We start from the raw sequence: 23,096 nt of genomic DNA on the forward strand, positions 1-23,096 counted from the left end.
CACTGACTTGATGGACATGGGTTAGAGCAAGCTCTGAGAATTGGTGATGGACAGGGAAACCTGGCGTACTACAGTCCTGGGGTCGCAAAGAGTCGGACACAACTGAGCGACTGAACTGAAATGAACTTGGGGCCTAACAGTACAGTTCATTTCCAACCTATTAATTTGGCCAACTGTTATGTTGTTCTATCAGTCGATACTCTACCAGCAATGTGTGAAGCATCCTGTCTCTCTAGATCCTGAAAACACAATATTGTCAGATTTTTATGTTTCCCTATCAGGTGGGCATAAAATGGTATCTTGTTGCTAATTTAATTTCCATTTCCCTGATTATTAGTAAGATTGGGTATCTTTTCCCCTGGGCCCTGCTGTGCTCGAGACCTTGTATGTGCCCTCCAGGAGTGAAGTTTCTGTATTCCCCAGTCTTGTGGAATTCCTGCAATCAAACCCTGATGTTCTTCAAAGCCAGATTCTCTGGGGGCTCCTTCTCCTGTTGTCAGACCCTCTGGCTGGGAAGGCTAAGGTGGGGCTCAGAACTTCACTCCTATGGCAAAACTTCTGTGGTATAATTGTTTTCCAGTTTGTGGGTTGCCCACCCAGCAGGTATGGGATTTTATTTTATTGCGATTTTGCCCCTCCTACCATCTCTTTGTGGTTTCTTCTTTGCCTTTGGATGTAGGGTATCTTTTTTGGTAGCTTCCAGTGATTTTTTGTTGATGGTCATTCAACAGTTGTTTGTGATTTTGGTGTTTACATAAGACAGGTGAGCTCAAGTCCTTCTACTCCACTATCTTGAGCTTATCTCCCTGGGTCTCTTTTCATATTTGAGTGGCTGCTTGAGTTTTCCTTTTCTGTGAACTGTCTATTCACATCATTTGCTAATTTTTCTATTCAGTTATTTAGCATTTCTTATTGAGTTGTAGGAATTATTTGTATTAAAAACTTTGTCAGTTATAACTTGTAGTTTATCTTTTTGCTTTATGGCATCTTATATAGAAGCTGAAACTTTAATATGATAAAAATTAATCAAACCTTATTTTATTAATTTGTTTTTGTATCTTATTTAAGAAGTTCACAAAGGTATTTCACATTCTCTTCTAAATGTTTGAAGGTTTTCCTTTTCAGTTGGGCCTTTGATCTATGTGGTATGAAGCTATAACCCCTGAGTTTTAAGAAATACGGATAACCAATTGTTCCAGCATTATCCATAGTCTTTTCTTTCTTTACTGATTTGTAATGTTTTCTTTCTTACAGATCAGCTTTACATGTATGCATGAGTCTGTTTCTAGGCTCTTTATTGCATTGGTTTATTAATCCATTCTTGGGCAAAACACTGTATTAATTACTTCAGCTCTGTTGTACATTGGTGTGCATTTTGTTTGTTTGTTTTTTGCTGTGGTTCAAGTCACTTGTTTGTTTTTGTTGTGGTTCAAGTCACTTGGGATCTCAGTTCTTAGTTCCCCCACCAGGGATTGAAGCTGGATGTGACCTTGTCAGTGAAAGTGGGGCATCCTAACAGCTGGACAGCTGGGGAATTCCCTACATTGGTGTTTCATACTAGCTAAAAGTATAAAGGTAGAGGAGTCATTTTACCTTCCATTAAAAAAAAACTTTGAAATGGATAATCATAACACCTATACCTATTTAAAGGATAATCTCCTTTAAATACATGGAGATTTAAAAAACAAGTATGTAAAGCACAAGATACAGACTGCTGCTGCTAAGTCGCTTCAGTCGTGTCTGACCCTGTGCGGCCCCATAGATGGCAGCCCACCAGGCTCCCCCATCCCTGGGATTCTCCAGGCAAGAACACTGGAGTGGGTTGCCATTTCCTTCTCCAATGCATGAAAGTGAAAAGTGAAAGTGAAGTTGCTCAGTCGTGTCCGACTCTTAGCGACTAGGTAGCAACTAGGTACAGACTACGTAGGCACTAAACACAGTAGTTATTTATGTTATGATCATCTTGAAGGTACAAATGAAACACAAAGAGAAATGAAGTGATCAATCTATTTGGAAACCTCAGTTTCATTTATAAAAAGAAAGGGATGAATTGGCATGTCGTTTCTAAGGCTCTTGCCACTCTAAAAACTGTCATCCTGGCGTTTATTTTCTAGAACGTGGGCAGCACAACAACATGTGATGGACAGTGGGATTAAAGTGAGACAGGGGATAACGCAGGGTCGCGAGCACGCAGTGGTAAAACCTTAAGGGCCACACAGATAAGATGAGGGGCCGGCTGGTCTCCTATAGGCTACGGTGACCTTCACCGTGTTTTCTGGTGCATAAACGGCCAAGCATCGCCGTGACCGCCCTGCCTACAAACACTGGGCAGCCAGCCCACAGAGGGCTACTGTCAACCGTCCCGACCACTCACTGGAACACAGGGCCTTGGAGAAGATTCCAGACAGGATCGCAGAAACTCTGGGGAGGATGGTGCAGAGCCTGGAGCGCAATGGAAGGGAGGAGCGGCCTGCATCTCCTCCAGGGCTTCTACAGTGCTTCTGGGAAATATAGTTCTTAGCCGCGAAAGGAGCCTGGGGCTCCAGGAAGCGGGACTACAATTCCCTTCAGTCTTGGAAATTCTTTGTGCAGCACGCCTGCGCAGTCTGGCGGCCAATGCCGCTATAAAGGCTTGTTTTGCTCCAGGGGCTAATGCTCCGGAGCGTGGTCGAGTGGCCGGCTCAGCCGTCCTGGAGCTGGGGCACAGGTAGGTGTCGGTGACTGCCGTACCCCTTCCTTCTCCCTCGGGTTGTCGCGTGGGCCATCCCCATCCAGTGTGTTTCGGCCCATAGTGGGGGACTGCGATCGAGGATGCGAGCAGTCCGCGGGAATCGGAGAACTGAGAAAAGCGGCCTGGCCTTCCTCTAGTCTCCCGCCGCCTCATTTTCGGGACGCGACCGGGAGGGTTGGAAGTGAGGTCCTCGGAAGGCAGGTAGGGTGGGATGAGTGATCGGGGTGCCGGCTACATTCCCGGCTAACGCCACCAGGTGGTGCTACGCCCGCGGCCCGTGTGTGTGGGTCGCTATCGCCTTTCCAGGCCAGAATTGGCCGTGGGAACGCCCTAAGGCCAGGGGCATCCTAGGGGATGCTGGCCTGAGAGAAGACCCCCTCTAAAAGGTTGTAGAGAGGCGGTTTGGGGCACCCCCGCTTAAGCCGCACAGAGGGGACTGAGCACCCAGCGACCTCAGAAGTTCATCGTCTCATTTTGGCTAAGGGGTAGATAGAGGTTCGTGACAGAAGCACGCCCAGGAAACCCTTGGCAGAGTCCGGAATGGAATCCAGATCTCTTGACAGTCATTAGTGCCCTTTCCCTTTCCACCGCAGAGAGCTGCATGGGGCTTTGTATTTTTCACATAGGGGTCATTCGGTTTCTGCACAGACATGGGGGAGGCAGGAGGCAGATGGACACAGAAAGGACTGGCAAAGTTTCAGAAGGTTTTGAAGGAGAAGATGGATAGGTCATTCTGGGGTCTCCAGGGTGAGTCAGTGAAAGGTGTGGTAGGCTGGAGACAAGTAGCTTTCAGGGAGGTGGTAAGTATATACCCTTGTAGCTTCAGGTCTTTTTGTGTGGCTGCAGGGCCTGGAACCACATTCCTGAGGTGTTGGAAACCTAAGCAATATTGCAATGAAGGCAATTTGGGAACACCAGTGTGGCTACTTCCAGTCCTTGTAATCCTGTGCAAACTCCTCCCCCCAGGCAGTTTTGACTGCATCATTGTGCAGGAGAAGGTCTACACTTAGCACTGAAGGAGAGTCCTGGTTTAAAAAAAGTCGCTGACCAAGAGACCTCTGTGCCGAGCAACTCTATGGGTTCTCTCACTTTGATTATTCTGCTAAGTGTCATGTACAGCTCTGACTCAGAAGTAAATGAAAATCCCTTCCCTTTCTTCTTCTCTCTTAAAAAAGACTTTTAAACAACTTTAAGGGAGAACAGAAAGAAGAAAAGAGGGAAATACAAATAGTACCCTCTCCTTCATCCCCAAACTCTGGCCTAGTGATCTTTCCTTAATTGTTTTCTTCAGATTTGGGCCTTGTTTGTTTCCCAGATCTATTGGACTTCCTAGCTCTTGGCTGGCCTTCCTGATACTCAGAAGATGGAATCCTCCTTATGTTCAAGGCCAGGAGATGGTAGCTTTGTCCTTGCACAAGGCCTGCCTACTTTCATTGCTCTACCTCTTGGCCCAGGAAATTAAAGAAGCAGGAGTGTTAGAGGGAATGGAAAATTGCTCCCCACACCGTTCCAACTTAGAATAACCTGGAACAAAGTGATCGAAAGAAACTGAGGTTACGTGAATTCTTAGGCAATTGAGGTGATCCTTGTGGTCTTCCTGATGTGGCATTTGGCATTCTGAGTGAGTTTCTATGGCCTCCTTCCTTTCAAACTTGCTCCCCTCCTCTTGCCTTTTTTCAAAGCAGGACTGATCTTTTCTGCTTTCCAGATAGTTGGCTAGGTTGAGGAACCTTTGGCAGGGAAGGTTGGACTTCAGTGATCCCTGTAACAAGCAGGATTATTCTGATCTGCAGCTGCATCCTGACACTGGGGACACTGGCAGATGCCAGGTCTGTTTATAGTTTAGGCTTAATGAGGTCTCAGTGACGTGATTGCTGCGCTCTTGGTTGTAAGCCGGTGTTCTTTATGGTGCAGTTTGTCATTGGACAAGGTGACTTTTTTCTTTGAAAGATAAGTAGTTGAGCAATATCAACTCAGGGTACTGGAGCCAGACCTCTGAAAGGTAAGAAGTCAAGCTTTCTTTTGTGCTGGAAACAAGTTTCTATGGTGGAGATTTAGTCCTTTTATATTTAGAGGATTTGTAAGTTTTCTTGTTTTCTGTTACCTTAAAAAATGAATTGTAGCTGTCAGAATTATGTCCGCAATGTTGTATTTTTCATTCTCAGTGATTGATAGGAATTTATGGAATTCTAAAGGCAACACAGCTACAGTTCTTTAATTTCTAGTGAGGCTGTTATAAAAAGTGTTTTCCCAGCTTGTATCTGGGAAGCTTTGACCATCTTAGGGTGGAGTATGTATGTGTTTTACTTTTTCTAAAGTAACCAGAATTGATACCAGGTATTGATTAGAGTTAATCAGGCTAACTGGGGTTTAGAACAGCATTTCAGGTAGATACTAGATAAGACTTAGTAGAACAGGGTGGGGAATTTCTTTTTGCTATTATTTTTTTTTATAACAGCTTTGTTGAGATATTTGTATACTATGAAATTCACCTGAGTGTAGAGCTTGGTGTTTGGTTAGTATATTAACCGAATTGTGCAATCATCACCACTAGCTAATTTTAGGACACTGTCCGTAATCCACGGGGAATTTGTTTTTAAAATTCGGGTGTAAAATTTTTTTGGAACAAACTTAAATTGTTTCTGGAAAGCCTTTTTTTTTTTTTTTTTTTTTAAAGACTTATCTAAATTCGCTATGCATTGCAGTTGAACTTAGTTGAGAAAAATAAAATGGTACTTGAAAGATGTTTGAGAATTTATTTTTATAGATATAATGACAGAAAACTTTAATGCTTTTGTCTCTTTCTCCCTATTTTAAAGTACTTTTACTTATTAAGCACAATTTAGGAAATACCTGTCCTTGATGCATTTTTAATTCCAGGAATTCTCAAGTGGAACCAAGAGTCTGTGAGCCCTCCACTCAGAGAAGATGAAGGACATTGACATAGGAAAAGAATACATCATCCCCAGCCCTGGTTATAGAAATGTGCGGGAGAGAACCAGCAATTCAGGGCAGCACCGAGACCGTGAGGACTCCAAGTACAAGAGAACTCAACCGGTCAGTGTTGCCCTGCCTGATTTCCTCTCCTTATCTGCTTGCTGTGCTAGACCATACCTTCTTTCTTCACAAAATGCATAACTGAAAAGAAGTTTCTTTTTCTTTACTGACTTCAGGTCACTGTTAAGAATTTATGGTTATTTGTGAAAGAGAAGAGGTTGGCTCTCAACCTGTCATCTGTTTTTCCCCTTTGAGTTCTCCTCTGAAAAGGTGTTGCTGGAAAGAAGACAGATTATGCAGGGTTGGGGAGGGGAAGGGCTGGGCAGGGAGCAGTGGGAATAGGAACCATTATACTTCAGTCTTGTACTTATAATTGTTCCCTCCCTCTGCCTCTGTTGTCTGCTTTTAAAAGGTGACTGGAGATTCTCATTCAGATTTCAGAGCGAACTTGGAACAATTCTAGATAGATGGAGGATAATCAGTTGAAATTTTCAAGAAAACCTATGAGTGTAAAGGAGTCTTTAGTGAATAATTTCCTCCAAGGGAAATAATGAATATGCATTTTTAATCTGGAAGAAACATCTTCGTCTGGGGAAAAATTCTTGAATTGCAGAAGTAATAAGAAAGAATGGGGGTTGCTGGGTAGGAAGTTGAGGTTTGTGTTCCTGTATTTGTTCTGTGAAAATTGGAGCAAGATATGGCTCTACAGCTGACACTGGAGTTTCATTAGCCTGACCTTACTTGTCCCTCTTTGCTACGTGAAAGCTGTAGCCTTATTAATCAACATTTTCTCACTGATGGGTATTTTCTGTTTCGACTGTCTGTGGTACAATGCTTTCCTATTCAAGCTTAACTTTGGAGAAACATAGATTCACTGTAATCAGTGTCAAATCCTTAAGGTCCCAGTTCTGTACCGTGTCTGTGTCCTTTTGTCCAGACTTTATGTTAAAACACTTATTGAATATCTTTTGAATGCTTGATATTTAGTATAGCACTTATACTGGAAAAAGTCACAGAGGATGAATGAAGTGGGGATGCTGTCAAGCTGTTAAGTCATCTGTGTCTTAGTGGCTTAGGAATTAAAATAGTATCAATGGTAGAACCTAACTCATGAGATGCCTTGAGTATTAAATGAGCTAATACATATAAAATGCTTAGAATGGTGCCTGCCACTTAGCCTGTGCTCAAAGAATGTTAGCTCTTAGAGCTAGTAGTCTAGGGCATAAGAGGTGTGTGGGAAAGTTCTACATGTCATGCTAAGGAATATTTTACTATGGGCATAGGGGAACTACTGGAAATTATTAAAAGGGTTTTTTTCTCTTAATTTTTTATTTGGAGATGACTGTAGATCCACATGCAGTTGTAAAAATAATACAGAGAGATCCCATGCATACTTTATCTGGCTTCTCCCAGTGGTAACTTCTTGCATCCTGTGGTATAAAATCACGACAGGATATTGATTGACAAGGATAACATGCAACCACTTTATTAAGACTTTGCCAATTTCATGTGCACTTATTTGTGTGTGTTCTATGCAGTTTTTTCACAAGTAGATTCGTATGACCACCATCACAGTCAAGATACAAATCAACTCCACCAAAAGGATGTGTTGTGCTCCCCTTTTAGAGCCGCAGCCTCCTCCCTTGCCCTCTCCCCTAGTCTTTGGCAACCACTCATCTGTTTTCCATCTCTGTAATTTTGTCATTTTAAGAAAGCTGTACCAGTGGGATTATATAGTATGCAACCTTTTGACATTGAATTTTCTCACTCAGCATTATTCCCTTGTGATCCATCTAATTTGTTGTGTATCAATTGTATTTTCCATGTTATAGATAGACTACAGTTTGTTTAACCATTCATCTGTTGAAGGAAATGTGGGTTATTTCTAGTTTGTAGCTATTATAAACAAAGCTGCTCTGAACATTTGTGTATAGGATTTTTTGTGAATAAACCTTCCATTTCTCTGGGTGAATTCCAGGAGTAATTGCTGGGTCATATGGTAAGTACATGTTTAGTTTTATCAGAAACTTCAGTACTCTTTTTCCAGAGTAACTGTTTAATTTTACATTCCCACCAGCAATGTGTGAGTCATCCAGTCTCTCTGCATTCTTGCCAGTATTTGATGTTATTAATTTAATTTTAGCCATTCTGATAGGTATGTCTGATATCTCATTGTAATTTTACTTTGCATGACCTAATAGCTAATGCAGTTGAGCTGAGATTTTTAAGACTTCATTTATCTTAGGAAGATTAATTTTCAGGCAGTATATGAAAAATGTGTATGAGAGAGAGAGAGAGACAAAATACAGGGAGCAGCCTAGAGCCTCCTGTGCCAGCCCAGGTGAAAGAGGCCAGGGATCTGGATCCAAGTCTAATAGTGAAGATGGAGGAGAGGGAGAGACTTAGGGGTATTTCGGGAAGGAGGGAGGGAGACATTGGGGTGCCTGTGGTAAGGCTATTGATGGGCATATGGGGAGAGAAAGGAGAAGGAGGTGAGCATGAGTTTACTTTTGAACATGTGGAATTTGCGGTGCATCTAGATAAGGTGATCAGTAGATAGAGTACAGATGCGGAATGGAGCTGGGACAAGTTTCAGAGTTGTTAGTGCATCTGTGTAGATGAAGCCTTAGTGAGCAAGCTTGCCCATGCCTAGCTTGTAAAAGAGGAACAGATGGAACCTGGAAAGATAGAGCGTGGTCCTGTGACATTTCTGAGAACAGAGGCCCTGTCCATTTAGTTAGAGCAAAACTGACATTCGGGTGTGCAGTGGCAGCAGCAAACTTTTCCTCTGTGGGTAGAGAAGAGTTGGAGGTAGAGTCACTGTTGTGCCTTGTGTCCTCTAAATTATTAAGTCAGGCACCAGACAGAAAGTTTCCTTCATGTGACTCAGCCTCATCTTGAAGAAACAGGAGGCTGATACCAACCACTTTTGTGAGATCTCAGGAGTCCACATGAATTTAATTTTCATTATCCTTTGATGTTTCCTAAACTTTTAAATATGAGTACTGTTTTCCTGTTTTTTTTTTTTTTTTACCATATCCTGTAGCCTCTGAACTTTTTTTGTTTTTAACTTTAACTGTTTCTTTTAATCAACTTTTTTCTTTTTGCTCAGCCTTGACCTAAGGAATAGAATTATAGGTTTATATAACATATTTTTTTACACATGTTAAAAGGCATATATGATGATCAAGTGTTTTTAAAAATTCACATATCACCTAGAATGTTCTTGCATATTATCTATCAAAACTCCAGATTTCATAGATACAAATACATCTTCAACTTGTCTCGTATGTTAGCAGTTTGCTAATAGGAAAAAAGCAAAATGACAAATTTCTGGTTCAGCGATGGTATAAAAACAGACAATTTAAGTATCTGGGAAGTGGAATGGCTGTAAAAGCATACCATTTACCTTTTTTAAGAATGTAAGTAGATAATTGGGTAGAGATTACAGTTTCATGTCTTATGATCATAGCCATTGTTTTTGTATTAGTTGGTAGAGATGAAATCTGGGACAAGACCTCCCAGATGCCAGCTCTGCCTATTATTATCCATCAGAAATGAAAAACAGTACCTCCCAAAGTAACAAAAGATAAGGATACATTTGTGGCTCTTAATTGGAAAACAAGGTTTTATCCACCACCATTAGCCTTTGATAGGTTCAGTTTAACATGGACACATGAAACTGTCAAACAGAAGTCAGAAGTAAAGCACCAAGTATTAAACGCATTTTAAACAAGTTGGTGATTTTTTTTTTTTTTTCTGTCAGCAAAGTTGCAGAGTATATAGTTTGCCCCTTTCCTAATATTGTGACCAAATCTTTTGGAATACTCTGGGAAAATTGCTCTAATCGTTCACACCTTCAGATATTTGTATCACATCTGCTTAGAGCTAGTTAAAATAATGCATTTTCACACCTTCCTTTTGTTCAAAACTATTGAGGTAAAGCTTGTGGCCACACACAACTTGATGATTTGCAGACATCCTTTAATCCTGAAGTGCTAATAGGGGTGCCTTCTGGTGCTGTTAGTTCTTTGAGCCTAAGTACTAATCTTGGCTGGTGTTAGGCTGGCGTTATTTCAACTAACATGAAGATTTATGTCCAGACCACTCCTTAATACTGTTCCCGTGTCTGAGGTGTGACTCTCTCTGAGCATAGCTCCTTTTCTTATAATTGCATTCAGATATGTACATGTTGACCACATAACTCTACCAACTCTGGTTGGTTTGTTTTAAGATGTGATATATATTCTTTTTTTTTTTTTTTTAATTCAGCAAACATTTGAGCACTCTCCAAGATGAACACACAGCCCTGAAGGAAGTGTTCTGGTGCACATGATGATAAATTGAGGCTGGCCCTGCCTGCCCTCCCTAGAAGCTTCAACTCATAGTCATGTATGTAGATTACTAAAATTTAGATGCTGTGGAATTTAACAAGAAGAAAAGAATTCTTCAGTCTCTGAGATCAGGAAAGACTTCAGGAGGTAGAATTTGGTTGGAGATTTGAAGAACAGGTAGAATTTGGAGAAATGAAGAACATGCCTGGTGGAAGAAAGAGCTATGGGTAGGACCAACAAGCTGTGGGTAGGCCAACCAAAGAACTGTTGGCTTTGAGCATCAAGTGTGAAGTTGTAGATATAGAGGGCTAGATCATGAGTTTCAGATGATGTGTTTTGTTGTTTTTTTTTGCTAAATCTGCAGTTTATTTTGGTAGGTTTTTTCCTCATTTTAAAAAAGGCCAGTGGGGTTTTTTGTTTGTTTTTCAAACTTTTAATTTTATATTGGAGCATAGCTGATTAATAATGTTATGATAGTTTCAGGTGGACAGCAAGGAGATGATGTGTGTTCTTGAATAACAGGCCAAGGAGTTGGTATTTTAGTTGCTTCAAATTAAAATTGAAGTGAAAACAAGACAAAGCTCTGTGATACTTTTATAAGCTTTTTTTTTTTTTTTTTTGTGGTGGTGGTTTTCTCACTGTGCTCAGGCTAAAGCCAAGGGTGACTGTTTTTTTCCCTAGCATGTCTAATTTAACTAAGAAAGGAGGAAACATGCAAAATAAGGAATAGTCAACTAAAGTGCATGTGCCTTTACTATTTTACGCTTTTTGTCCCTTCTGTCAAGTGTACCACTAGTGGAATTTGCTTTCTACCCATGTTAGAATATTCTGCCTCTAGGCAAAGTAACAAAGCAAGTATTCACAGAGTCCAGTGACCTTCACCAAGTGTCTCCTTTAGTTTGGTGTCCAGCTGACACTTTAGTCTTGGTTGGAGTATTTGTGATTAGTGAGTGGAAGAACTATTTGGGTGAGCTCAAGTTATATGCTAGAGACAAGGATGTGATTAGTAAGTAATCTCTTACCAAGAAATAGGATTCTAGGATATGTTATTATGAAAGAATTATGGTCTCTTACAGAAAATGTGCAAATTATGGAAGATTACAGGAAAAAATAAAATCACCCTTAACACCTCTACCTAGGGACAACTATTGTTGTCATAAAATAGTTTTGTTTAGTACTTTAACAAAATTTGACTCTGAAAGAGCTTCTTTATGGATGAAGGGTATGTGAATTTTTCTATGCCCTTGTGTTTTCAGCGTCAAAAATATTACCTGTGAGTCTCCTTGCTGTTAGGAAGGAGAGCGGGGTGAAGGAGATTAGTATTGCAGTCTCTGCATTATTTTTCTCTTGATTGGTACTCAGTGACTCAGCATATTTTCTGGACAGTCAGTAATAGGATGAGTAAGAACACCTGCCTCCCTGCCCCCTTTTCCCTGAAGGCATCTATAAAGCTTTATAGAGCTTAGTACGGTATGATACGGTCTCTGGCCTGGTGCCAGATGTTGGTCTCCAATAGCAGCCTGGAGCTCTCTGGTGGGGATGACAACAGTGCTGCCATTGGTGCAGAGCCCAGGTGGCTTTCCTGCGTGGTGACTGAGTCTAGAGCCCGCAGGTCTCCTGAGGTTGGCCTGCTGCCTTGATCATGAGCTCTTTTACGCCATCTGCAGCACGGCTGCTGCTTCCTAGCTAGGAAATGCTGCTTAAGGGAAATAAATATAGCTTGTTGGCACGAGTTAAAGGAGCTTTCTGTCAAAGGGAAGAAAAGTATTGGAACTAGCAACATATTTTTCAAGCAATTTTAAATACTCAAGCCTTTATTTTGTTAAAATCTATAACTTGGAAGTGACAAATGGTTAATGAAAAATTTTTCAATGAAACCTGGGTTTTGCTTTGAGGTAGCCTTGTACTGGGGCTTCCCAGGTGATATGTTGGTAAAGAAACTCTCCTGCCAATGCAGGAGATGCAAGAGACATGGGTTCGATCCCTGGTTTGGGAAGATACCCTGGAGAAAGAAATGGCAACCTGCTCCAGTGTTATTGCCTGGAAAATTCCATGGACAGGAGAGCCTAGCAGGCTACAGTCCATAGGGTCACAAAGAGTCAAACGCTACTGAGCATGCATACGCAGCCTTGTGCTAATGCTTTCTAAAATGTCTCACCATTCTGTCCCTCACTTTCTCTTAATCAAAAATAAAAAAGACCAATGCCAGGAGCAGGGAACAGGGCCTCTGTAAGTCTTTACAATAGTTGAACCTCTCAGTATCAAAGTTACGGACTAATAGGAAGTTAATTTGGTGCACAAAAGTCCACTAATTAGTAGAATTAATCCTATTAAGTCGATCCCTTCCCTCCTTACCCCTTTTTTGTGAGTTAACCTATTTAGATAATTAGATGCCATATTTTTTTAATTATTTAAGATTATTTTCTAAATTAGCTGTTCAAAGAATCAACTCTTATTAGATATCAAATAACAATTTCTGTTGACTAAAGCAGGTATGATGTTAAGCAGTTACTTAGTTTCCTTAAATGTATTCTCACACTGGAAAAATAGGCAAACTGCCCAAATATTCACCTTTACTTTGCATCTCACCATTGTCAGCGCTTCCAGCCTGCTCTGCAGTACAGGTCACATAATGGACCCAATGATGTCTTATCGGAGGCATTTAACACAGGCACACACAGTACTGGGCACTGAAGGGAGTTTCATTTACAAATTATATTTTGGCTTTTTTTTTTTTTTTTAAGCCAAAGCCTGAAAGTCTTCAAGGGATTTTGTCAAATGTAAAATACCAACATTTTGTTATCTACACTGGTGGCTCTCAGTTTAGGCTGCATATTAAAATCACTTGAAGAATGTTAAAAAAAGATACTAATACTCCAAACAAATTAAACCAGTCTCTGGGGTCACGCTCAGACAGTCAGTGGTTTTTAAAGCTGCCCTGGTGATCCTAATGTGTCACCAGCGCCGAGAACCTCTTCCCTAGATCTCACGGGATCGTCTCTTCTATCCCCTCAACCAGTGGGGCTCCAAGTGTTTCCCTTTTCTTCTTCTGAGATTTATTTTCAGTTTATCCTTTGAAACTTTATCATTGTAATAACAAAGTTAATCTCATCCCCCGATGTAATAGGAACTTGGGAAAAGTTTCTTGGAATTTAGCTTATGAAACAACTGAAAGCCCTCCAGTTTTTCTCCTGATTCTGGGGTAATGCTAGATTATGAGATGCGGAAAAATACCTGTTTTATCGTGATGGTAATAAGGTATATCCACTGGTTTTACGTATTTACACTTGTGGATTGTATTAATAGCAGATCCTGGACATTAGGGTAACGCAGCCTAGTTACAAATGAGTGAGCTGGGGTACAAATTAATCCATAGCCACTGAGCAATAAGCCTGAGGTTAGCAGGTTCCCCAACTCTGACTAGTGAGCCATTTCTAATATATTATGCTTCCTTCCTGTGAAGGTTGCATTCTGAAATTTTGCTGTCCCTCTAGACTGAAGTGGCCACTCTCTGGAATTTCTTAAGGGAAATGCTTGAGATGATCAGGATCTTGTTAATTACACGTTGGAATAAGAAAGTGCTGAGAATTGGGGGAATTGTCCTTTGCGGTGTTAACTTATTGAGGAGAGGGAGGATGGGGAAGCCTGAAGTCAGATGTTCTTGGAAGGGCATGCAGCGTTTTTCATTTCTTTTTAAATTTAAAATAAAATGTAACTTTCTCTTTAATCTTGAACTTTTTGAGTCTCTTTGAAAACTGTATCTTTGTAACAGCTTCCCTTAAAAGTTTGTCTTTCTAAATGTTTATGGTAAAGGCAGCTGCAGGAATGGGACACCTACAGAAAAGCTTTTACTTGAGCCAGAAGAGTTTGTAAGAAGAGGCTATCCATTCTGTATTTTTGTTAATATCTTGTGAATTGAGAAGAATATGCTCTAGGCTCTTGAGGCAAGTCCACTCTGATTGTGCCCTGAGGGCAACTTTCTTTGTGGGGCAGGTCAGACAGGAGTATTGTAACCTTTAATCCCCTTGGAAGCTGAGAGGTGCACCTGGTTGGTTCCTCAGCCCCTGGGCTTCATTCAGAAGGCTGCCCTGCTGTTTGCTGTGAGGAAGGGATTGTTCAGCCTGAGGATTGACCATCGGCCCTTGGTATCCTGTCTCAGGGGCCTCCAGGCAGGGGGAAGCCCGAGGTTGCCCTGTCAGCAGACATTCCACTCTGGCAGCCTGTTAAAATGAGATGGGCAAACTAGATAAGCAGAAGCCCTGTGGTGTAACAGTGAGCCTGTTATCACAGCCCTGGGGATGGTTTGGAGCACAGAGGAGAGAGGGTCCCTGTGCAAATATCTCTGTTTGCTTATGGATTGAAAGTTCCTTGCTTTCCTCGCCGGATGGGCATATAAATGGCTCTGTGTTTCCCTGACCTTTATTTGAACAGTGGCTGAATCTAAATTTCACTGTCCCCTTTCGGTTCCCCAGCGTCCTCACCCTGCTCCACTTCAGAGTCTCCTAGCCAGAGTCCTCAGGAAGATACAAACAGCAGCAGTAATTTCTTTATTGAATGTTTTCTCAACTCCTGGATCAATCAGTATTTTTCCCTTTGGAATGAATCAGCTGCTGTGGACGCCTTCTGTGGCTGCATCCTCTGTCCATGGAGAGCCCTTCAGTCTGCAAAGCTCTTTAGGAGAAATACAGAAAAATTAGTGCATCTCAGGAGAAGCCTTAAGAAGTTACTTCTAAAATTGACTTAAAGCATTGTAATGTAAAAAACAAATAGGCCATAAAACACATTTCCCTAGGTCAGCATACACCGAATACTAGCATGTGAGCCAAGTTTAGCTCTCTTGGACTACCTTAGTGCTACTGACATTTGGGGGCTAAATCCTTCTTTGTTGTGGGGGCCTGTCCTGTGCATGGTTGGCTATTCGGCAGCATCCCTGGCCTCTACCCCCACTGAATGCACAGTTATGACCAAAATGTCTGCAAACATTACCAGATGTCTCCTGGGCAAGCAAAAATCCTCCTCAATTGAAGACTACTAGGCTATACTAGACTGTGAAGAAGGCTGAGCGCCGAAGAATTGATGCTTTTGAACTGTGGTGTTGGAGAAGACCCTTGAGAGTCCCTTGGACTGCAAGGAGATCCAACCAATCCATTCTGAAGGAGATCAGCCCTGGGATTTCTTTGGAAGGAATGATGCTAAAGCTGAAACTCCAGTACTTTGGCCACCTCATGGGAAGAGTTGACTCATTGGAAAAGACTCTGATGCTGGGAGGGATTGGGGGCAGGAGGAGAAGGGGACGACAGAGGATAAGATGGCTGAATGGCATCACTGACTCGATGGACGTGAGTCTGGGTGAACTCAGGGAGTTGGTGATGGACAGGGAGGCCTGGCGTGCTGCGATTCATGGGGTCACAAAGAGTCGGACATGACTGAGCGACTGATCTGATCTGAGGCTATACTATCCAACACTGTAGCTGCCAGCCACAGGCAGCTGTTGGGCCTTGGAAATGTGGAAAGTCCAAATTGAGATCTGCCATATACAACGCACGCACCAGGTGTCAAAGACTTAGAACCAAAAAAGAATATACCTTATAATTTTTTATCGATTACATGTTTAAAAGATACTATTTTGTATATATTGGGTTAAAGTATATTCTTATGGTTAATTTTACCTGTTTCTCTTCCCTTTTTAGTGTGGCTACTAAAAACATTTAAATTACATTTGTGTCTTATATTTTTTTCTGTTGGACAACATTGCACTGGAGTGTCAATCTACTGCGGTTTAACCATTAATCTTATTAAGCATCTAGTCCCCTGTATACCATGGGTTTAAATTATGTCTTTTCTTGGGGAGAATTTTCTTTCTACAGTAATATTATGGAGACAGAGCATGTATAAAGTGTTACATGTGACCAGTTTGTTTCCCTGACTACCTGCCAGGATTCACTAAAAATCCAGTCAAGGTTCAGATGTATGTTTTTCTTATGTTTCCCTCTTTGTTTGCTTGGATTTTATCTCTATTTCTACTGATATTAAGGTATGTATAATTGTATCTTAAAATTTAAGTTTAATTTCTTGCTTGGTGACATTGAATTTAGAGGCTGAGAGATGGACACTTTTGAATCAATTTAGTAGACTATTCTGGATTTTGAACTTTTATAAATACTAGACTATAACTTGCATGAAAGCAGTGATTTTGAGCTCTGAGTCTGTTTTTTCACTCCTGTTTCCACACCCAGAGCTGTGCCTGGTGTGTTGTAGGTCCCTCAATAAATACTGAATGAATGGATAAAACATATGTTTTTCAGTAAAAGCTGACTGTTCAAAATATTATGTTAGTTATCTGGTCACTTTTTTAGTTGTATTCTCCTTTTTCTTGTGCTAATTTCATTACACAGAAAGTTTTCCTTTTTATATTCAAGCCATCCATTTTGCCTTCGGTAAGTTTCTGACTTTGGAGGCAGATGGAGACTATTTTCCTTCCATCATTGTGCTAAAATGCTATTTAATTCTCTTCTGTTTATTTCACCATTTTAATGTAACTTTGAGGGTTAATCCCAGATGGGTTAATGTATGATATGAAACATGAGTCTCAGTTCATCTCCAGTCTGTTTTTTATTTGTCCCAATGATATCCACTGAATCATATTTCCCTACCCTGTTATATTATTTATGTGTTCATATAGCAAGCCTATATAGCTTGAATATATAGAGTCAGTTTTCTTGGTTCATTTCCATTTTTAATTCAGTCAGTCTTAGAATGTTGATAACTTGCTTTACAGAATGTTAATATAGTAGAATATATTTGTTTTTACTTTAAATAGACATTTTTTTTCCCCTTGACTTGCTTGGCCAGGTAAACTTTTGGAAAGCCTAGAAAGAAAGAGAAGTTAGGCATCCAGCCAGACACAATTAGACATTTGTGACATCTTTGCAGTTACTAGCAGGGTGATATAAATATGCTTTTACTTTATTTTAAAATATCAGTCTGTAATGTATTCATCTGTTAGCATCTACTCATCTTTGGTTGAAAAACCACCTGGAAGTGCACTTTTGCAATTAAGTAAACTCATCTGTTTATAGTCTAGTGTTCTAATCATGTATTTGTGATTTTGACTTTGGAAAGTACTATTTGCTTATAATGAGGTTAATTTGGAGAGTCAGAGTTTATTTTAATCTGATACTCACCCTGGGGAAGAGAGGAGAGCTGGCTGTCTATAAAGATATATCCGAGGTCATCTTATACAGTAATGATTTATTTGCTTGTTTTTTCTTTAAAAGGCACATAGCTTAGTAATTAAGAGCCTCAACTCTGGAGCCTGGATTCAATCTCTGCTTTTTAAAGATCTCTTCAAGTCTCTGTTGTTACTTCACAGTTTCCTCAGCTGTAAGACAGGGGAATGAGAATGTCTACCTCATAGGGTAATTATGAGAATTATAAGAAGTTAGTATCTGTAAAACATTCAAAACAATGCCTGGCACACAGTAAATGCTTTATGGGTTTGTTATAAGTTCGTTTGTCCACATTTTCCCATCACCTTCAAGTAAGCGGTTATGCTAGTCATGAGATCTGGCTGCAGACAAAGAAAGCTGTCCTAACTTCCTCTATTTCTTGCTAATGTCCCAGAGTAGGTGGGACAAAGGCAGCCTTGGGTCGACAAAATAGAACTAAAAGTACTAAAGCTAATAGAAGTTCTCTTTTGCAATATCACTGGAATACACATTTTATAATGAGTAATTAAGCAAACTGGATATATGTCTAGTTGCTGGGAGCTATACTTTTTAATCCTATAATCCCACTGGTGGAATTTATCCTAAATAATCCAGAAAGAGAAAAATAAACTATAATTGTTTATTACACTATTAATAATACGCAGAAGATTAGAAGTGTATTGGTTAAGAAGATTTCTTAGTGGTATATCATGTAGCTTTAAATGATGATAATGCAGACTGTGGAGCAATATTGAGATATTCTAGTTGACATTTGAATAATAGGTGCCAGGCCCTGTACTGAGCCAGGGGCCAAGGATACAAACAAGAATTAGTCAGCCTGCCCTCCAGGAGCTCTTCTCTTGCCAGAAGCATCCCACTGCAGTGGCGTAGTACACGGAAGACATAGGAAGGAGGAAGAGAATTCCCTAATCTTGAAACAATTAGGCAAAGCTAAAGGAAAGACGAATGGTTGAGATAGTCCATAAGATTTATCAGGTGGATCGGTTGGTGTGTAATTAATATGTATTAAATGTTTGTTTAATACTTATACCCAATATTTTGCTAAACACTTTTCATTATCCCATTCATTCTTCTCAATACTTTGTGGTCTTCCCTGGTGCCTCAGCTGGTAAAGAATCCACCTGCAATGTGGGAGACCTGGGTTTGGTCACTGGGTTGGGAAGATCCCCTGGAGAAGGAAGGGAAAGGCTACCCACTCCAGTATTCTGGCCTGGAGAATTCCATGGACTGTATAGTTCATGGGATTGCAAAGAGTCAGACATAACTAAGCGACTTTCACTTTAATTCATTCTTTTCAACACTTTGTGGTAGGTGCATGTACCATTGTAAAAATGAGTAAGTTGAAGCTTAAAGTGACTTGGTAATATGCAGAAAGTTGGTGGCAGAATCAGCCTGTGAGCCCATATCTTATCTTCTAAAATTCCCATGCAGGGACTTCCCTGGTGGCACAGTAGATAAAACCCACCTGCCAATGCAGGGGACATGGGTTCAATCCCTGGTTCAGGAAGGTTCCCATGCCATGGAGCAACTAAGCCCATGCGCTCTAGGAACCTCAGGCCACAACTCCTGAGCCTGTGTGCTGCCACTACTGAAGCTTGCATGCCCTAGAGCCCTTACTCCACAACAGGAGAAGCCACCGCAATGAGAAGCCCTCCCACTGCAATGGAGAGTAGCCCTCGCTCGCAGCAACTAGAGAAAGCCCACATGCAGCAATGAAGACCCAGCATAGCCAAAAATAAATATATAAACTAAATTATAAAAATAAGAAAATAAAATCCATATGCAAAACCACTATACTTCACAGAGGCCTCCAACTATGGGAAAATCCCACAGTGGCCTAAGGAATATAAATACTTTAAGATCATAGAGAGTATAGTTTTATTGGAGTAAGGGGGTTTTGTGTTGATTTTCTTGATAGTGGTATTTTATCATTCAAGAATTCTTGCCAGGAGCTAAACACCTGCTACTTACTGTTTTGAGAGTCCTATCTTTGAAGGAGCTGGGGGCAAGTATGGAGCAGGACTTGAAACAGGATTCTGCATGGATCCTATCATCTCCAACAAATATTTCACTGTTGTCATCTAGGCAGTGAGTGGGATACGGCAACAAGATTGACAGTTTGAGAAGCAGTTTAGGAAAGAATAGCAAAAATATGATGTGACTTATTAAGTGGGTTGCTTAGAATGGTAACTTTCAATTGTCTTAGATCAACAGTATTGATTTTCCATACCCTTACGGTGGTCATTCCTACTCCATGTGTTATTATTATATGAAAATATGAGTATTAATTCAGCCACTTTTTCAACTACTTTTATGGGGTTTTTCTTGGTCAGGATAAATTTATACTGAATGCCTTGTATGAAAATCAAAAACACTACAAGAGCCCTCAGTCTCTGATACATCACAGGCATTTTCTCATGCTGGTGTAGTGCTCATGATATGCCTGGGGGAGTGAAACCTTGCCTGCCTGCTCTCATCTGAGTGTTTTTAGAGAACCTTTGAATTTCACATTCTCCACTATGGGAAGGAACTACCCGGAAGGTGGTAGAACATGACATCATGCATATAGTCAAAGGAACAAAACTCATGCATTAAGATCGATTTTTGTTTGTTGTTATCATTAAGTCCATTCACTTTTCTTTTCATAGGTTTTGATGAAACTAGGCATTTTAGAGATGAATAAAATGAAATCAGTGTACTATAAAGATAGAAATTGGAATGCTTTTATTCCCAGTATCTAGGACAGTTTTATATATAGGTGCTCTGTAAGTTATTTGTTGAAAGAATGAATTAAATAAGATGTTAAGATTTTAGTTTTCTCTTAATGCTACTATGTCATTCTTATATAAGAATGCTAATGGATGGCATACCAAGTCTTCCTTTTTTTTAAAAAACATAAGCTTTGATACTTCTTTCTTTCTTTCTTTATTGGTCATGCCATGTGGCATGCGGGATCTCAGTTCCCCCACCAGGGATCAAACCTGTGCCCCCTGCAGTGGAAGCTTGGAGTCCTAACCACTGGACAGCCAGGAAATTCCCCTCAGGTTTTCCTTTTCTGATGCCATACTGTCCAAAGATGTTTATAAAACTCTCCTAACTCTTGAACTTGGTTCTCCTAGAAAGACAAAAGATCTAGAACAGCTAAACCAGTTTTGTAAAGGAAGAATAATAAAGTTGGAGATAGCACACTGTGCTATTGTGAGACTTACTAAATAGCTGCCTCTTAATATTTGAGTTGCTTCTCTTCTGTGTGTAAAAGAGGTAGTGTGTGAAAATAGAGACTTCACTTTGTATAAGGCCCAGTGTGTTAGGTTCTACACCACTTAACTTTTTTTTGATCCGAGAGTCTATTCTTTCTTGCTAGTTTACAATAATTGCTAGAAATATTTGTGAGAATGTCAGAAAAGAATAAGGTTCTTGTAACCCTTTCATGAGGAAAAGAATGGTTCTGCTTCTGTAACAGTAACTGTGGAAGTCACTTTGGGTTGACAAACAACAAGGTTCTATGGTATAGGACAGGGAACTATATTCGGTATCCTGTGATAAACCATAATGGAAAAGAATATGAGGAAGAATGTGTGTGTGTGACCCTGTCCCACTCTGTATGGGGATCTGTGTGACTCTATGATCCGTGGCGGATCTATATATCCGTGTATATATGTATAAACATATATACAATAAAATATTACTCAGCCATTGAAAAGAATGAAATAGTGCCATTTGCAGCAACATGGATGGACCTAGAGATTATCATACTGAGTGAATTAAGTCATAGTGAGAAGGAGAAGTATCATATGACATCCCTTATATGTGGAATCTACAATGAAATGATACAAATGAACTTATGAAACAGAAACAGACTCACAGACCTCCAGAACGAGCTTATGGTTGCTGGAGGGGGAAGAGGGAGTTAGGGAGTTTGAGATAGACATGTACACACGGCTAAAATGAGTAGCAAACAGGGACCTACTGTATAGCACATAGAACTCTGCTCAATGGTTAATGTGGCAGCCTGGATGGGAGGGGGATTTGGGGGAGAATGGATACATGTGTATGTATGGCTGTGTCCCTTCTCTACTCACCTGAAACTATCACAACATTGTTTGTTAATCAGCTATATACCCCAATACAAAAGTTTTTTAAAAAGAATGTGTATGCATAACTGAATCATTTTGCTCTGCTGTAAAAATTAATGCACTACTATGAATTAACTACACTTCAATAAAATTTTAAAAAAAGTAATTTTGGGTTACTTTTAGAATAAATAGTCATAGATGTGTCCAGGTTTTTGGCCCACCCTCTTCTGCCATAGTCAGAGTTTGAATTACATGCATTTTTATTAATATGATTAATTGGTATTTATAAACTTTGTATTTCTACCCATGAGACCCTCTGCTTGTGGAAGTCTGGATAAGAGCTCTTTAGCTGGGCAGCCAGGGTGAGAGCCCCAGTTCTGCACTCCTTGTTGCTAACAAGAGAGAGAGAGGGGAAGCATGTGTGCATTCTGGCTTTTTCTGCCTGACAGAGCTATTTAATGGGGAGGGGTGTTGATTGTTAACTTTTTGTCATAGAAAATAGGCAATAGAATTTGCAGTTAATAGTGAAGTAATTGACTCTCAGTCTGTATTCGGAAATGAAAGATAAAACATTTTGGTGATAAAAATATAAATTTTAAAACATACAACACAATGAGTGAATCCTAATATAAACTGTGGATTTCAGTTAGTGATAACATATCGGTCTTGGGCCATCACTTGTGGCAAATGTAGTGCACTCACGCAAGATGTTAATTATGGAGAAGAAGAGGGTAGGTGAGGAGGTCTATGGGAACTCAGTACTTTCTGCTCAGTTTTTCTGAAAGTGCTCAAATAATAATAATAAATGAAGTCTATTAGTGTAGAAGTTTTAAGTATCCGGTTGAATGTTCCTTAGTGAATTCGTATCACACAAGTGAGTGTTTAACCTCCTGACCCTTGGGATTTCCTGGGTGAGATGAATCAGGTTTACAGTTTGAGCTGTTGTGTCAGTAGATTTGGCCCTCTCTGATTCTCTCATGTTCATTAACTGTGCTTTGCCTTTTCTCCCTCTCTGTTGAAACAGTTGGATTGCCAGGATGCCTTGGAAACAGCAGCCCGAGCAGAAGGCCTTTCCCTGGACCCCTCCATGCATTCTCAGCTCAGAATCCTGGATGAGGAACATCCCAAGGGAAAGTACCATCATAGCTTAAGTGTTCTGAAGCCCATCCGGACCACTTCCAAGTAAGAGGTTCTGCTAGTTAATGGCTTGTCTGTGAAGCACCAGAAAAATTGGGGCTAAGATTATTTGGGGAAACTTGAGTTTAGTCATCAGTATCAGTTCAGTTGCTCAGTCATGTCCAACCCTTTGCGACCCCATGGACTGCAGCATGCCAGGCTTCCCTGTCTATCACCAACTCCCGGAGCTTACTTAAACTCATGTCCATCGAGTCAGTGATGACATCTAACCATCTCATCATCTGTTGCCCCTTCTCCTCCTGCCTTCAATCTTTCCCAGCATCAGGATCTTTTCCAATGAGTCAGTTCTTCACATCAGGTGGCCAAAGTATTGGAGCTTCAGCTTCAGCATCAGTCCTTCTAATGAATATTGAGGATTGATTTCCTTTAGGACTGAATGGTTTGATCTCCTTGCAGTCCAAGGGACTCTCAAGAGTCTTCTCCAACACCATAGTTCAAAAGCATCAATTCTTTGGTGCTCAGCTCTCGTATCCATACATGACTACTGAAAAAACCATAGCTTTGACTAGATGGACCTTTGTTGGCAAAGTAA

The 23,096-nt window shown here is 40.5% G+C and overlaps 1 protein-coding gene across 6 annotated transcripts in view; it reads left to right on the forward strand.

Moving 5' to 3' along the window:
* Positions 1-2,555: 2,555 nt before the first annotated feature.
* ABCC5 (ATP binding cassette subfamily C member 5) overlaps positions 2,556-23,096 on the forward strand; it is an 81,939-nt gene continuing 61,398 nt past the window's right edge. For 4 of the 6 annotated variants that reach the window (XM_006056681.4, XM_025287487.3, XM_044944141.2 and 1 more), the window contains exons 1-3: positions 2,556-2,707; positions 5,612-5,788; positions 22,392-22,549. In XM_006056681.4, coding sequence (XP_006056743.3) covers positions 5,660-5,788; positions 22,392-22,549 — 287 coding nt within the window. In that variant the 5' untranslated portion in view covers positions 2,556-2,707; positions 5,612-5,659. Of the gene's footprint in view, positions 2,708-4,563; positions 4,734-4,788; positions 4,812-5,611; positions 5,789-22,391; positions 22,550-23,096 lie in introns of those variants that run through there. The other 2 variants (XM_006056682.4, XM_006056683.4) reach the window with 2 other exon arrangements.

This window comes from Bubalus bubalis, chromosome 1 (genome assembly GCF_019923935.1).
Source record: "Bubalus bubalis isolate 160015118507 breed Murrah chromosome 1, NDDB_SH_1, whole genome shotgun sequence".
In the NCBI taxonomy this organism is placed as follows: domain Eukaryota; kingdom Metazoa; phylum Chordata; class Mammalia; order Artiodactyla; family Bovidae; genus Bubalus; species Bubalus bubalis.